At 37.3% G+C, this 15,478-nt stretch overlaps 2 protein-coding genes across 7 annotated transcripts in view; one reads left to right on the forward strand and one right to left on the reverse strand.

Moving 5' to 3' along the window:
• The window catches only part of LOC122561818 (coatomer subunit gamma-2), a 60,929-nt gene extending 50,999 nt beyond the window's left edge, over positions 1–9,930 (forward strand). Inside the window, exons 19-24 of the mRNA XM_043714021.2 lie at positions 1,381–1,520; positions 3,941–4,112; positions 4,726–4,823; positions 6,184–6,322; positions 6,859–6,957; positions 9,492–9,930. Of these exons, the coding sequence (XP_043569956.2) occupies positions 1,381–1,520; positions 3,941–4,112; positions 4,726–4,823; positions 6,184–6,322; positions 6,859–6,957; positions 9,492–9,622 (779 nt within the window). The 3' untranslated portion in view covers positions 9,623–9,930. The remainder of the gene's footprint in view (positions 1–1,380; positions 1,521–3,940; positions 4,113–4,725; positions 4,824–6,183; positions 6,323–6,858; positions 6,958–9,491) is intronic.
• Positions 1–15,478, reverse strand: part of mest (mesoderm specific transcript) — an 80,878-nt gene that overhangs the window by 34,977 nt on the left and 30,423 nt on the right. For 4 of the 6 annotated variants that reach the window (XM_087999400.1, XM_087999398.1, XM_087999397.1 and 1 more), the window contains one exon: positions 14,488–14,551. The exons of 1 other annotated variant lie outside the window; for it this stretch is intronic. In XM_087999400.1, the coding sequence (XP_087855526.1) occupies positions 14,488–14,551 (64 nt within the window). Of the gene's footprint in view, positions 1–9,875; positions 12,765–14,487; positions 14,552–15,478 lie in introns of those variants that run through there. One more of the 6 variants, XM_043714024.2, reaches the window with a different exon arrangement.

Below are 15,478 nucleotides of genomic sequence, written 5' to 3' on the forward strand. Positions count from 1 at the left end.
TATCAAGGGTTCTTGTGGAAAGTAAATGCTCGTGGTTTAGGGGATAACATATTGGCATTGATAGAAACTTGGCTGGCTAACCGGAAGTAGACAGTTGGTATCAAGGGTCTTTTTCATGCTGGCAGAATGTCACAAGGATCAGTGCTGGGACATCAACTCTTTACAATTTGTACACATTTATTTGGATGAAGGGACCTAAGGTATGGTAGCTGAGTTCAATAAAGATTCAAAGATAGTAGGAAAGTGAGTTGTAAGGAGGACAAAAGAAGCCTGCAAAATGTTATACAAATGTTAAATAAATGGGCAAAGATCTGAACATGGAGTACGATGTGGGAAAGTGTGAAATTGTCCATTCTGGAAGAACAAGCATGTTATTCAAGTGGTAAGAGGTCGTAGAATTCTGAGGTGCAGAGAGAAATGGGTGCAATGATCACAAAATTAATATGCAAGCAACAGCTAGCATTTTGGAAAGCTAATAGAATATGTTGTTTTATTGGAAGGGGAATCGAATGGAAGAGTGAGGAGCTTTTGCTTCAGTTATACAGGCCATCGGTGAGACTGCATCTGTGTATAGTACTGGTCACTGTACTTCAGGAAGAAGGTTAATGCATTGGAAGCTATTCAGAGGAGCTTTACTAGACTAATACCTTGAATGAACGTATTGCTTTATGAGGAAAAGGTGGGCAGGTTAGGCCTGTATCCTCTGGTGTTTTTAAGTGTCAGACGTGTCTTAATTGAAACATAAGACCCTGAGGGGAGTTGACCAGGTGAATGCCAAAAGCGATAGTTTAAAAATAAGGGGCCGCCTTTTTAAGACAGAGATGAGGAAACATGTTTTTCTCTAAAATTTGAGAGTCTTTGGAATTCACTTCCTCAAAAGGCAATGGTTGCCCAATTTTTAAATATTTTCAAGAAATGAAAGATTATCAGGGTTATGCAGGAATATAGATTTGTGGTTAAAATCAGATCATCCAGGATTATGTGACTGACTGTGTGGAGTTTGCACGTTCTCCCCGTGTCTGTGTGGGTTTCCTCCGGGTGCTCCGGTTTCCTCTCACATTCCAAAGATGTGTAGGTCAGGTGAATTGCCCGTAGTGTTAGGTAAGGGGTAAATGTAGGGGTATGGGTGGGTTGCGCTTTGGCGGGTCGGTGTGGACTTGTTGGGCCGAAGGGCCTTTTCCACAATGTAATGAAATCTATATCTAAATCTAATCTGTAATGTAATCTAATCTATGTTTCAATGGCAGAGAAGACTCCAAGGTCTGAGTGGCCCACTCTGGTTCCTTGTTCAAAGTACTTATATTGTAATGTCAGGGTTGAATTTACTGGATGTTCTTTCATTACACTAGTTTCTTTTTTGCTTGAAATATCTGTACACAGAACAATTGGCAGCTATTCCAGAATTCAAGCATCTTGGCCCACTCTTCAAGTCATCGGCACCTGTACAGCTTACAGAAGCAGAGACTGAGTATGTGGTTCGATGCATCAAACACACGTTTAAAAAATATATGGTATTTCAGGTAATTACTGTCTTCAGCCTTTGAATTCCATATTGAAAATAAGCTACAATTGTTATCATTTTGTGATAGATAACCGAGAATGATAGTATGTAAGATCTTTGTAAAAAGTGAAGTATTACATGTTTGATATCTATAGCACCAGTGTGCTTTCCTCTACCAAAGATTAAGTAAAAATGCCATTACTGAAAATTAGATTTGGCATACGTGACATTGTATTCAGTGAAATTATATTAAGGAAAAAATAAATGAAGTATTTGCAGTGAAACTGTACTAAGAAATGGTGTATCATTTGAAGTGCATTTCGACGTTTCTATTTTGTAAAGATACCATATAAATTCAATGAGCTACATGAAAGTAGGATCAGCACATTGTCACAGTTGTTGTGGAGTGATGAAGTATTGACTCAAGTTTTTATTTTCCAACATGGAAATTGCCACTTCAACCAGAAGTCAGAAAGGCTCAATTTGGAACATGACACAGCTTGGTGAAGAAGCAAAAATGTCATGTTCTAACTAGTTACTGTAAAAGCGCCTGATTTGCCCACTTTGAATTTGAGGAAGGTGCATGATATAGAGGGAAAGAAAATCATTTTAAACTTTTCAAAGTTTACTGTCTTCAAATTCAGCGGTTTTACATTAAAACATCTGCCCAACCTTTGAGAATGACAAATTCTCAAATAAGGTTTGACTTTTTAGTAACTTACATTTGGATTTGAATTGAAAGTATAACATACTGTTTTATTATAATGTCCCTTATATTTCAAAATGCTTGAAGTATGTCAATTTTAGCTTATTTTGTTAGTACCTTGATAATACTTCAGAATTTACAAATTAATGTCCAGCAAAGAGTGCAGACTGTGAAGCTTAAAGAAAGCTTATTTACATATTGGATTTAAAATAGAAACCTTATTATTTACAGCTAGAATTATGAAAAGCTGATTTTTTAAAAAATGCTTAATTTACATTTAAAAGGTAAAAAGAAATGCAAGACATACCCAGACAGTAAAGTGCATGTACAAGATCAGTGGTTCTGGGCTAATCCAAAGTGTAGAGTTTTGTTGAAGTAACTTTGGTCCCCTTTCTATATTGATGTGGAGACATTTGTAAAGAACAATGCCTTTGACCATAAGTCCATCAGGAAGTTGTCAGTTTATAATACCCTTGAGACCCTACGGAAAAAGAGGGTGGATCAAATTGGGTTGTTCCCTGAGCAGACTGTCAAAGTCATTTGACAGAATGTCTCACCACCAGAATTTTCCATCGCTTGGCTGATGGTGAGTAGGACACTACCTGAGATTCTTCATGTACGCCCAGACTCTGTGCCACCACACGCTGCCTTTGAAGTGGCTGCGGAGGGTTCAAACTGTCACACAACTCCTGCTGGAATGTACCTTTGCAAAGATAACTGGAGAGATGCAATGGTTTTTGTTAAGGTTCGTCCTGAGCAGCTCCATGATGCAGGATTCTGTGTTCTATGAGCTGTTCCTCGGAACATACACAAAGACAAACATCAATTGCCCCGGAGGGCCATCAACTCAGTGAAAGACGTTCTGTGATCTGCCCAAACCTTGTTGGCCTTCCAGACCAAGGAGTTGACCTCAACGGAGTGTTGCAGTTTGGCACATTCCAAGGTTCAAGACTACGTACTGAGGAATGCACTAAAGGTTGGGACAGCTGCTGCCAAGGCGTAGACCACCATCTAAAACCTTTGTGCCAAAGTACAATGCGGGTCCATTCAGTTTATTGGACACTCCTGGTGCCTCAAATGCATGTAATATAGTCTTGTATAAGTAAGAAATGGCTTGAGTTTGGTAAAGACCGTATAGAATTGAACTACTCTAGTGTCTGTGTATGCATATAAAGATTTTTATGATTAAAGTATGTTTTTGAAATTAAAAATATCTACATTGACGTCACTGAACAGAGAAGTAGAAAAAGAACCCTAAAATTGAGGTCGCTGAGGCTATTACATAATTATGTTATCAGATGGAACATCTTTGGAATGGAATAGCTTAGTTGGAGAGGTAATGGTGTAGTGGTAATGTCACTAGTCCAGACCCCCAGGCTGATGTCCAGGTTTGAATCCCACCAAGGCAGATTGTGAAATTTTAAAGGGCTATTCTGGTGCAATGGTAGTGTCCCTACCTTTGGGACCAAGAGGCTTGGGTTCACAACGCACCTACTCCAGCAGTTTGCAATATCTCTTTAAACAAGTTCATCAGAAAATATCTAGAATGCCTTATTTATGATAAACGGCTGCTCACAATCACTGGTTTCAGAATGTTACTAATTTTCTGTCAATGCTAGAACCAGTGATGACTGGATAAGGATTCAGTAGATTTTGCCTTTTCTTTAATGTGTAATGACTATGTTGGTTCATTGATTGTCATCACTCTTTCTGTGTAACACTTTGACTTTCAGTTCGACTGTACCAACACCCTGAATGATCAGTTATTGGAAAAGGTCACTGTACAGATGGAGCCTTCAGATGCATATGATATGGTTTGTTCCGTGGCAGCATCAGCTCTTCACTTTAACCAACCAAGCTCTTGTTACACACTTGTGATGCTGCCCAAGGATGATCCTACAGCAGGTAAATACTACCTGGGACAAAATATGGTGTCAGGACAATATTGATCTCTGGTTGGACAAATTAAAATAAATCTTACATATTTTGTTTTGTGGTGGTGGGAAAGGGAAGATTATTTTGATTTATGAGAAAAGGAATTTCTTTGCTGAGAATATTTGCTTAATTTTAGCACTGTTTCCGAATGAAGTGCTAACAGACTTACTGGTATAGTATTGAATAAGTGCACACTACGTTGATACTTCAACTTGATCTTATATCTTTCCAGCAAAGGGGAAATGAAAAAAGTGAAAGCAACTAATCAATAGACTTCACCACTGGTTGTTCAATACACCCTACATGAAAAAAAATGCAGCAAGTAAATCCCCATCCAGTCATATATGTAGCTGCTTAATGTGATTGTCAGATCACTGAGTTTTATGCTGTACACTTGTTAAAGCTGACTTGAATTATTTTTCTTAAGAACTATGAACAGTCAGTGTAAAGAGACTTCCGTCTTTTTTGTCACAGTTGGATTCAAATGCAAGTTCTATCATTAAAAGTAAACCTAGTAAGATGTGCGTTAATTAATCTGCAACAATCGTTCCTCATCTGACATCTCCTTATTATTTTTCCTTAGTTTCCTGCACATTTAGCTGTACAATGAAATTTGTAGTGAAAGACTGTGATCCCAACACTGGACTGCCAGAAGCTGAGGGCTATGATGATGAGTATGTGGTAAGTTACAATGAATCTTGGTTATCACTATATTAAGAAATGGAAAGAATATTTTTAAGTGCAAAAATATAATCTCCATTAGGGCGCATGACAAACAGATGTAAAACAAAAGCTATTACTGAAGACCATGATTAATTAAGCATACACAAACTAAATTCACAGCTGGAATACTGCATGCAGTTCTGGTCACCTCACTACAGGAAGGATGTGATAGCAGTAAAGGGTGTACATAGGAGGTTCACCAGGATGTTGCCTGGGGTGGAGAAATTGAGCTATAAGGAGAGACTTGATAGTCTTGGATTGTTTTCTTCAGAGCAGAGAAGACTGGGGTGGGATATGATTGAAGTATGTAAAATTATAAAGGGGTATGGATAGGGTGAATAGAGAGCAGCTATTCCCCTTAGTTGAGGGGGTCAATCACGAGAGGGTATCGTTCTTAGGGTAAGGAGCAGGAGATTCAGAGGAAATTTGGGGAAAAAAAACTTTTTTACTCAATGAGTGGTGCAAATCTGAAATGTACTGCCTAGAGGTTGGAAACCTTACAACCTTTAAATGATGTTTGGATGAGTATGTCAAATATCATTATATTCAACAATAGGAGACAAGTGCAGAAAACTAGGATTAGTGCACTTCAAGTGGTAGTTATATCAAGACAGCCTTTTCTGTGCTGTATGAATCTGAATTTAGTTAAATGCAGAGTATTTATTTGATAATTTGAAGTTATTTTTCAGATAAAATATTATTGATTTATCAAATCATTTTGACATAATTACTGAATTTAGAGGGGTAGGTATATTACATTTGGCAGAGCAAAGAACAGGAATTTGCCTTAAGTATGAAGCTGCTTGAGTGGAAGTAGAGAGATATCAAGGATACTAGTAGCCCCTCTGAGATGCTGGTTCCCAGATCTGGTGTTGGACCTTCATTCAAAGTTCTTCCAGCAGTTGATGCCCAAGATGTAGCTGCCATCAAGAGATATGATAACATTTTAAAAATTCTGTGAAGTCAGGTGGAGCAAAGATGCTTCGTGAACCACAATCATTGTGATATTTTGCATCTAAACTTAGGGCTATAATGTTAAAGCATAAACGTTTTAATTCCAGCTAAATATAACTCTAAGACAGCCCAAAATAACATAATGTACTTTTTCTCTTTAGCAAAACTTTTGCTTTGTAATTAGATATTTTCTTTAATAGACACTATTTTCTCTACCTCACTCTTCTTGTTGCCATCACTTATGTTTAGGGTGTCATAGCTGGAGTAAGTTTAAAATAAAAATCTTATCAAGATCCATATAGCAGTCAGAAATGCTGCTGTGTACTAACATGAGATCTCTTTATTCATTTTCTCTGTCCTATAGTTAGAAGACCTGGAGGTTACTGTTTCTGATCATATGCAGAAGGTCCTAAAGCCTAACTTTACAGCTGCTTGGGATAAAATAGGAGACAAATTTCAGAAAGAGGAAACATTTGCACTCTCTTCTGTGAAGACATTGAATGGTAAGGGAGATTTGCCTCCCACATCCACACCCTCTGCCTCCAAAACCCTAAACAAAAAAAGTCTAACTAATCTGCTTCATGTTGTGTGATTCTAACACAGCATCTTCAGTGTTCCAGTGAAAGTAGAAACTTGCTGTTTTTTCTCACATAGAATTTCATATACAAGTTAAAAAAGGAGCTGTGACCAAGTAAATAGATCATAGGACATAGATAATTCTGGTGTTGGTCAATATGCTACAGACACCTACAACCTCCCAGGGGAGTTTGCTGGAAGTATAGCAGCATCAAGGAGAAATGTGATCTTCTTCTGACGCTCAGAAATACCTCCATGGAAGATATTCAGTGTATTTGAAGTGCAGTGTTCACCAAATGGCACACAGCATTCATATTTAACAGCTAATCCAAGGTTCCAGTCAAAAATTTAATCAAATAAAGTGGAGGTCATTCCTCTAACAATTTAGTTTGATTTTCACTTCTCAGTACCTCCTTTCATAATACCTTGTCAAAATAATACATATTTGTTTCTTTTTCTGCAGAGGCTGTGAATAATATAATTAGTTTCCTTGGAATGCAGCCTTGTGAGAGATCAGACAAGGTCCCAGAGAATAAAAATGCTCACACACTCTACCTGGCAGGTAAGTTCCTTCAATGCCTATACGAAGAGCAGAGCCCCTATGACACAGTAATGACTATTGTCAAAAGATTATGCAAGCATGTATTACAAAAGTGAGTTGATTGGCTGAACTGCCTTCCTCGTGTCCTTGGGAATGTAGCCAGAGTAGAACTGGATTTCAGCTACAAACTGTGGCTTGGTAACTGAATTTAAACAATATGTTGCATTCATATAGTCGTGTGATTGTAGAGGACATCTCAATTTAGTTTTAAAGAAGTGATTCATGGGATCATGTGTCTTTGGCTGGCCAGCATTTATTGTCCATGTGATATTTATCTTGAAAAGGTGGTCGTGAACAGTCATCTTAAATCACTACAGTACATTTGGATATACCTGTTAGAGGAGTTCCATTACTTTGACCCACTAACAGTGAAGGAACAACAATATGTTTTCAAGTCCAGCTAATGAGTTGCTTGAAGGGAAACTTGCAAGTGGTGATGTTTATCTGCAGTACCAATGAAGCAGGCTGCTTTCTTCTGGAATAATGTGAAGCTAACAGTCAGTCAAAACTGGACAGTAAACCAGGGAAAGAACCATTGGCAGGATTAACTAAAAGCTGAACAAATATTTACATTTAATGGAGGACCTTTTAGGAAGAGAGGTAACCATAGAGGTTTAGGAAGGAAATTAAAAAGCTACTGTTTGGGGCTTAGAGAGCCACTGGCAATTTTTTTGGAATGATTCACAAGTTTATCCTCAGTCTGTTTCCCCATATTATATGAGCATAGGAGGTATGGTTAGTGAGTTTACAGACGATACCAAAATTGGTGGTGTAGTGAACAGCCAAGGATACCTCGAGAGTACAACAGATGGGCTAGTGGGTCGAGCAGTGGCAGGTGGAATTTAATTTAGATAAATATGACATATTGCATTTTGGGAAGGCATATCAGAGTAGGACTAATACAGTTAATGCTAAGGTACTGGGAAGTGTTGCTGAATAAAAGACCTTGGAGTGCAGGTTCATAGTTCCTTGCAAGTGGAGTCACAGATAGACAGATAGGATAGTGAAGTTGGCGTTTGGTATGCTTGCCTTTGTTGGTCAGTGCATTGAGTATAGGAGTTGTGAGGTTATATTGTGGGTATACAGAACATTGGTTAGGCCACTTTTGGAATACTACAAACAGTTCTGGTCTCCCTGCTATAGAAAGCATGTTGTGAAACTTGAAAGAGTTTTGAAGAGATTTAAGGATGTTGCCAGGGTTGGAGGGTTTGAGCTAGTGAGGCTCAGGCTGTTTTCCCTAGAGTGTCAGAAGCTGAGGGGTGACCTTATTGAAGATTTATAAAATCATGAGGGGCATGGATAGGGTAAGTAACCAGGGTAGCAGAGTCCAAAACCAAAGGGAATTGGTTTAAGGTGAGAGAGAAAAGATTTAAAAGGGACCTAAGGGGCAACTTTTTTTCGCAGAGGGTGGAATATGTATGGAATGAGCTGCCAGAGGAAATGGAGGAGGCTGGTATGATTACAACATTAATTTAGGATATCTGGTCAGCATGGACGAGTTGGACCGAAGGATCAGTTTCCATATTGTATAGCTCTCTGGTTCTGTGATGAATGCATCTTCCTTGGCCATTAACTCCTGGAGTGAAACTTGAACCTGCAGCACAAAACTTTGTAAGTGGGATTTGTAAGATGCTTGTCCAGCTCCAATCTTTCTTTTATAATGTTTTGAAACTCAAGTTTGGCTTAATTTAATTACAGATATTCTACCTCACTTCCCCCTATCTGGATGGTACTTCATTTCTTGTTTTAAAGGTTCAGTGATACTCTGATGATTAGACATATTGCGAAGGCTGTACTCATGAGTCACAGACTGTACATGATAGAGAATTATTTTTCTAAAATTATAGAAACATCAGTTATCTTTGAGACATCACTTCTTCATATAGTCTACTAATGCAGATATCCCCCTCCTCATTTAACAATCAACTTTTCTTCAGAAAGATTAAAGTGTTTTGGATTATTTTTGTCCTTACTATGCATGGATTTTTCTCATTGTACTACAGTTTATTATCTGTGGAGGCTAACCTGTTCAATCGGGATCAATTGAGCAGATGCAATTGTTTTGAATATGTACAAAGTGAGCCTGATTTGCACATTTTCTTTGTCAATGTAAAAGGAAGGAAGCCACAGAAATTTTGTCTATCTAACCTGATTTCCAATTATCTAACCTGCAACTAGAATGATCCTGCACTGTAAAATGCAGATCCATCAGTTTGTGCTTTTATTAAATAACATACCCTGCATCTGCTTCTACTGCACTGCTACAGTTTATATTGCAGCATAATAATACATCCTCATCAGTTCAAGCAAAAATAGTTTCACAAGAAAGACTGACTTTTAGCCAGATCTATCCTGTTCTTTAGAGTTTATTTTATTCTAGTTTTTCCTCCACTGATCCTGTGATAGGTTTTCATGCAAGGTAAAGCCTAAACTAACCTGACTGTGTTGTTATGTAATATTTTTAAACCATCATCTTTGTGTCCATCTTATTTCAGGTGTTTTCAGAGGCGGCTATGATGTCCTTGTACGTGCCAGACTAGCTATGGCCGATGGGGTTACAATGCAAGTGACAGTCAGAAGTGAGGCAGAGATGGCTGTAGATGTGATCCTGGTTTCTGTTGGTTAAACTCACATTGGTTTACTTAACTTTTTAGTTACCCATCTTTACGAAGTTATATATTTTTGGTTTAAAAAAAATTAATCTGGAACATACATCTTTCTTGGTTCATCTAGGATGCAACTAAGTGTGTTGTTGCTTCATTGCGAATTGATGCTCAGATTAATACCTGAACATTCCTTCATGTTTAGACAACAAACGTTTACACTTTGTCATCTGTTAAGCCATGTAACAGAACTGTCTACGTAATGAAAAATACATGCATTGTTTGTGAAACTACCTTTATTTACTAAAATAAAGATTAACTATTATCTTTGTATATGCATTTTGTATGAAATGTACAAAAGTTTTGCCAAACCATTTTCATTTATGGGTTAGATAAAACATTCATCAGAAGAATCTTTTGTTCAACTTCAATATTTTTGCAATGTAGATGCGCTCAGTAGCAGCTCCATCCAAGCAGTGTTTTTTTTTATAATGTGTAGCAAATTATCTACACTGTATAACCTTGAACAGAAGGGGAAGTGAAATGCAACTACAATACAGCAACCGGACAGGGAAAATTTAACTAGCAACAAGCAATAAAATCTTCCAACAAATTCTGACCTGATTTTACTGTAAAGCTTACCCTCTCATTTAACTTGAATGAAGAGCCAAGATTCATAGTGCAGGATACTATTGCAAGTAACGAAAACGGAAGAGAATGTAATTTAGTTCATATTGCTTGTGTCTGAGAAAAATGGAGAGCGATTTACACAATGTAAGGAGTCTTTCATGAATGAAAACTAAATAGGGAAATGTGTGTTGTTGATACATTTACAGCTTGGAAGAAGCAAGACAGAGGGGTTCAGAGACGCACATAGCTGAGTGAATTTTGATAAATGATTAGAGAGGAAACAAATAGCGTGCTTTAGATGAGATTTTTGGAAGAATGTGCAAAGTACTAATTGTTTCCTGCATTTGGGAGCTGAAAGTAAGTCTTGAACTTTGATTTTGTAGAATTTTTATGGTTTTAACTAACCATGAGTGCCATTTCAAAAAAATCTGCTAAAAAAGTATTTTGATTAACAATCATTAACGGACTCATCAAATAAGAGCTAGTCCATTCTACAGAATATTTTATGAATGTGCAATGTAACATTTGAAAGAAAGGATCCCACCTGAATTGTTAGCGTTTTATCACAACCATTAATCTATGTTTCCAGTTCAGAAGCTGACTAATCAGTATTGCATTTAGAGAATTCACTACCTCCTTTTAATCTGAATTATTCTTCATATCTGTCAAGAAACAATGATTAAACTAGGGTGTACCAACAGTTCGTCAAGGGAATTATTTTGTGCATGAAAGATTGGATTGTTGTGGGCTACAGGAGAACTGTGGAGATATGTTCAACTGACAAATCAAATTTGTTACTAGCAAAATTATAATTCAAACCAGAGATTTCAATGATGAATGGGTCTGAAAAGTGTTGAATTATATATTGGAATAGGGAATGGACCATTTAGCTTGTTCCACCATTCAATTAGATCATTCTGTATCATAACTAAGTACTTCCCTTGGTTCCAGAGCTCTCGCCTAACAAAAAAAAATTACAGCTTTAACAGATGTCCCCCACCTTTTACATACAGAATTGTTTCCTGGCACCATACCTAAATGACCTAGCTGTTAAGTTTAAGGATACAGTCCTTGTTCTCAACTCTGCAGAGGAAATTAAACAACTCAAATAAATTACCTAAATCTCTCACTGAAAAAAAATGCAAGCCTAGTCTATTCAACCTGTCATAATTTAAAACATTTCAGCCCCATATAGAATACATGGCTCACGAATTTACTTCATAAATTAACAAACTGTAATTGATGGAAAGTAGGTAAGACTTGGAAAATTATACAAGTTGGTTTTCAGAGCTTCACACACTGAGTATATGAAACAAATGAAATTGCTAATTAATGCACCTAAATGCCCATTTGCACTCCTGTTCCATAAAGCTGTGTGCTAACTTCACTATTTCATACATCCTGCAGGCCCTGGCAAGTTTAAGTGTTGAGGTAACCAAATTAATCGTGCTGAACAATGATATAATTGAATGGGTTTTACAAAGGACCAATATTAATTCAAAACATTCCCATTTTACCCATTTGGTCTATACCAATATTTTTGTTCCAAATTAGTAAGTTCCCATTCTACTTCATCTGTTTAACTTTTCCTTGAAGACAATATGCTATTCCTCTGAACTGCTCTATAGGGTAGCAAGTTCCTTATTTTAAAATTCCTGGATAAACAAATTTCTCTGAATTCCCAATTGGATTTATTAGTGACGAACTTATAGATTTAGATTCCTCTTCTCTCTTTCCCCCTCAAGAGAAACATTTTCTCTTTGTTTGCCATATCAAGTTCCTTCATAACTTTGAAGCCCTCTGTCAGATTATCCTTCATGTTTTAGTACAGAATGCAAAAGAAATGGATTGCAAAGAGGTAGGTAATTTAAAAACTCAATAAGTGGATAAGGATTTGTGTGTCTCATTCCAAATACTGACTAATAAAAATGTATTATCCTGAAACTGGAAGTGATCCATTTCCCTGGTCTGTTCTTGCCCCAAGAATTATTTTCAAAAGGAGCTATTTACAGTTTGTTGGATGTGCCTGACTAATAGGTGTTACACACAGTAATTTCCACAATGAATTATTTCACATTAAGGCAGTGAAACATGCAGTAAAATAAAACAAAGATAAATTATCAAAGCTAGAAATGCACAGCCAATAGTCTTACATCCAAAAGGTTTAACATCTTGGAGACTATTGCCTCTTGACTGAACGTGCCACCCAAAACATTGATGCACTCTTTCAGAAGCTGCTGTGTGCTGTGCATTTCCAAGGTTTCTGGGTTTTATATCAGGTTTCCAATACTGTAACTTTTTTTTTTAATTTCAGTCTAAATTAAACATTATTTGTTACCACAACTCAAATGCAGAAGCAGCTGATCACCATTTAATTAGTCCAGAGTGGTCAGGATCCAACGCCGTAATTTGCCAATTCAGAAAGAGTTGATGAAGTTAATGTAGGCTTGTTCAAAGCCCAAAGGATCCTCAAGTTGGGGGTAATGGTTGATATGGTCATCAAGAACTGACACTGTTGACTTCGGTACCAACTTCCTGAAAGAAAACAATCAACTCGAGTGCACAGTCTTTCTACTTCCTACGCCTACAGCTTCTACTACCCACACAGAAGAGTTCCTTTCTGCATTTTTAAATGGCCTCTACAAAGTAACCTTTAATTTTCACCCAAAATTGCAGGTTTCAATTTAATTTCTTCCTCATGTATCAAAGTGATACAAGAAATTATTTTGGGGCTTTAACTCTTGTTGTTGATCAGCACTTAATTCAGACCCTTTAACTGGCATCACATTCAAATGAAATCAAATATTATTAATCAGACATTGACTCATCTCACAGGTCAACTGACAGACTATTCTCCCAATTTAGTTATCCTCTTGGATTAATCTGTCAATGTTTCTCCAGATATCTTTCCCTTTCTCTTAATTTCACCCCATATCAATCTTTCCCTCTCTGTTACATTTCTTCCATACATGTCACTCGCTCTTTGTTAATCTTTCCCCATACGTAGCCGTCCCTGTCCCTATAACTCTCTCCAGTGTCTATCAATACCTCTGTCTGTCCCTCCATGGTCTTTATTGCTTCCATCGCATTGTTTTCTCTCACTCTTATTAATACTTCCCTCTCACTTTCTCTTGGTCTCAGGATAAGCAGTTGAATAATTAGAACTGTGATGTTGCTTCATTAAAAGGTTTGTGAATTTCTGGAATTCTCTACCCTAGAGGGTTGTGGATATTCCATCATTGAATAAATTTAAGGCTTGAAAAGATGTCGATCCACCACCTTGAACCAAAAGTAACATGTGCAGAGGATCAGCTATAATTGGTTTGAATGACTAAACAGGTTCAAGGGGTTGTATGGTGAAATTCTCCTTTTGCAATGTTCTTGTGAAATGTTTTTGAATAACTGCCCATGTGATCATCCAGAACAACTATTTACACATTGAATTAAAATAAAGCTCTTCCCATGCAAACTATTCAAAGTGTACTTTTTGCTAATTTTAGAAGCTTGTAACCTTTCGAGACTCCTTTTAAAAAGGAATTAATTAGTTGCCTGAAAAATCAAATATATGGGAGTGAGCAATACAGTGTGATTTCACCAGGCAATTTCACCAGGAGAACACCACAAATGAGTTTTCAGAGTTGCAACTACCTGTGTTTCTATGTCCTTTGCTCTTATTTTCTTGGTATACATATAATTTAATAATTAAATGGGCCTTAGCTACTACTTCCACAGTGTAAAGTCTTTTCTTCATGATTTGTCATTTATACATAGTTAAAACTCATTGTTCTTTTCGCCATTTGGCATAATGCAAGTTCTTTTAATGCATTCTAATCAAAACGTAATTAGACCAGACCAGTACACCTAAGGTTTTGGTGTAACTTCTTTAACTTAGTATTCCACTCTTATGATTATACTTCCTAGCCTTTTATTGGGTTCTCTGTAGAATTGTTTGGACATTGAAATGAGATACACCTTTTGGTCCAATTGAGTTCTCCCTAATGTTTTCCAAAGTCCTCTGGATTGAGTCAATGCTACTTATTCCATACATAAATACATACTTCACATTTCTTTGACCTTCCTGCAACAGTATACATAATGTTTAATCTTCTGTGTGTTTGTCTATTTTCCTAATTGATCTAAATAGCAATACATAGCAAAGATCCAAAGCCAGATGAAGACAATTCTAGTACATTCCAATCATTTAAGTGTTGAAGAAAATCAGCAAACAACAACAAAAATAAAAGTTACCACCACTTACTGATAAAGATCCAGAAACTCAGGATGAGGGTTCACACAATCCAATGGTCCATAGATTAAATGCACTGCAACAAAAGTTGCACATTAGGGATATTTTTATTCAGTCATTACAGCTATATGGAACAGTATTTGTTAATATTCAGTTCAAGGAACCACAACAGTATTCACATTACTTTGGGTCAAGACTGATGCCTTTGGTTATATTCTGGAAAGACTTGCCATCTTTCCAAAAATCAATCAGGATTGCCTCAGCAGACCAATTTTTTGCAGCCTGTACCTGTCCCACTGAATGTGTTTCTTCTTATCTTAACTCTAATTTTGTCCCCTTTTGGTCTCTTCCCACTTACATTTGTTATTCTCCTGATCAGTTTCATAATTTCCAACTTCCTGGCCCCAGCTTCACCATTGACATGCAGCCCCTTTCCACATCCAGGATGGTCTGGAGTCTCTCCATTCATCCTTGAAAAGAGACCTGAACAGTTCCCATCCCCAACCATCCTCTCTCGCTTGGCTGAGCTCATTCTCACTTTGAGCACTTCTCCTTTATGTCACTTTCTCCAAGTCAAAAGGTGTGGCTTTGGGTACACATAGGTCCCAGCTATGTCTGTGTCTTTGTGAGGTACATGGAACTTTCCTTGTTTTAGTTGCACTTGGCCACTTCCCAAACTCTGCTACATTGATGATGTCACTGGTGCTACTTCCTGCTCTCATCTGGAATTGGAAAAATTAATTAGTTTTGCTTCCAACTTCCAGTCTTCTTTCTCCTTCACTTGTTCCACTTCTGATTCTTACCTCACCTTCTCTGTTCCATTTCAGAGGATAGAATGTCCTCCAATGTCCACTGACTTCCAATTACTGCAATTACAATTCCTCACATCCCACCTCCTTGATAAGGTATCACACGTTCAGTTACTTAGTAAGATAAGAGCTGAACATGTTATAGGGTCACAGCCATACAGCATGGAAACAGGCCATTCAGTCCAAGCCAAGCA

Source organism: Chiloscyllium plagiosum, unplaced genomic scaffold (assembly GCF_037043375.1).
Source record: "Chiloscyllium plagiosum isolate Xiang-an unplaced genomic scaffold, Cpla_swu_hap1 HiC_scaffold_23, whole genome shotgun sequence".
NCBI lineage: Eukaryota > Metazoa > Chordata > Chondrichthyes > Orectolobiformes > Hemiscylliidae > Chiloscyllium > Chiloscyllium plagiosum.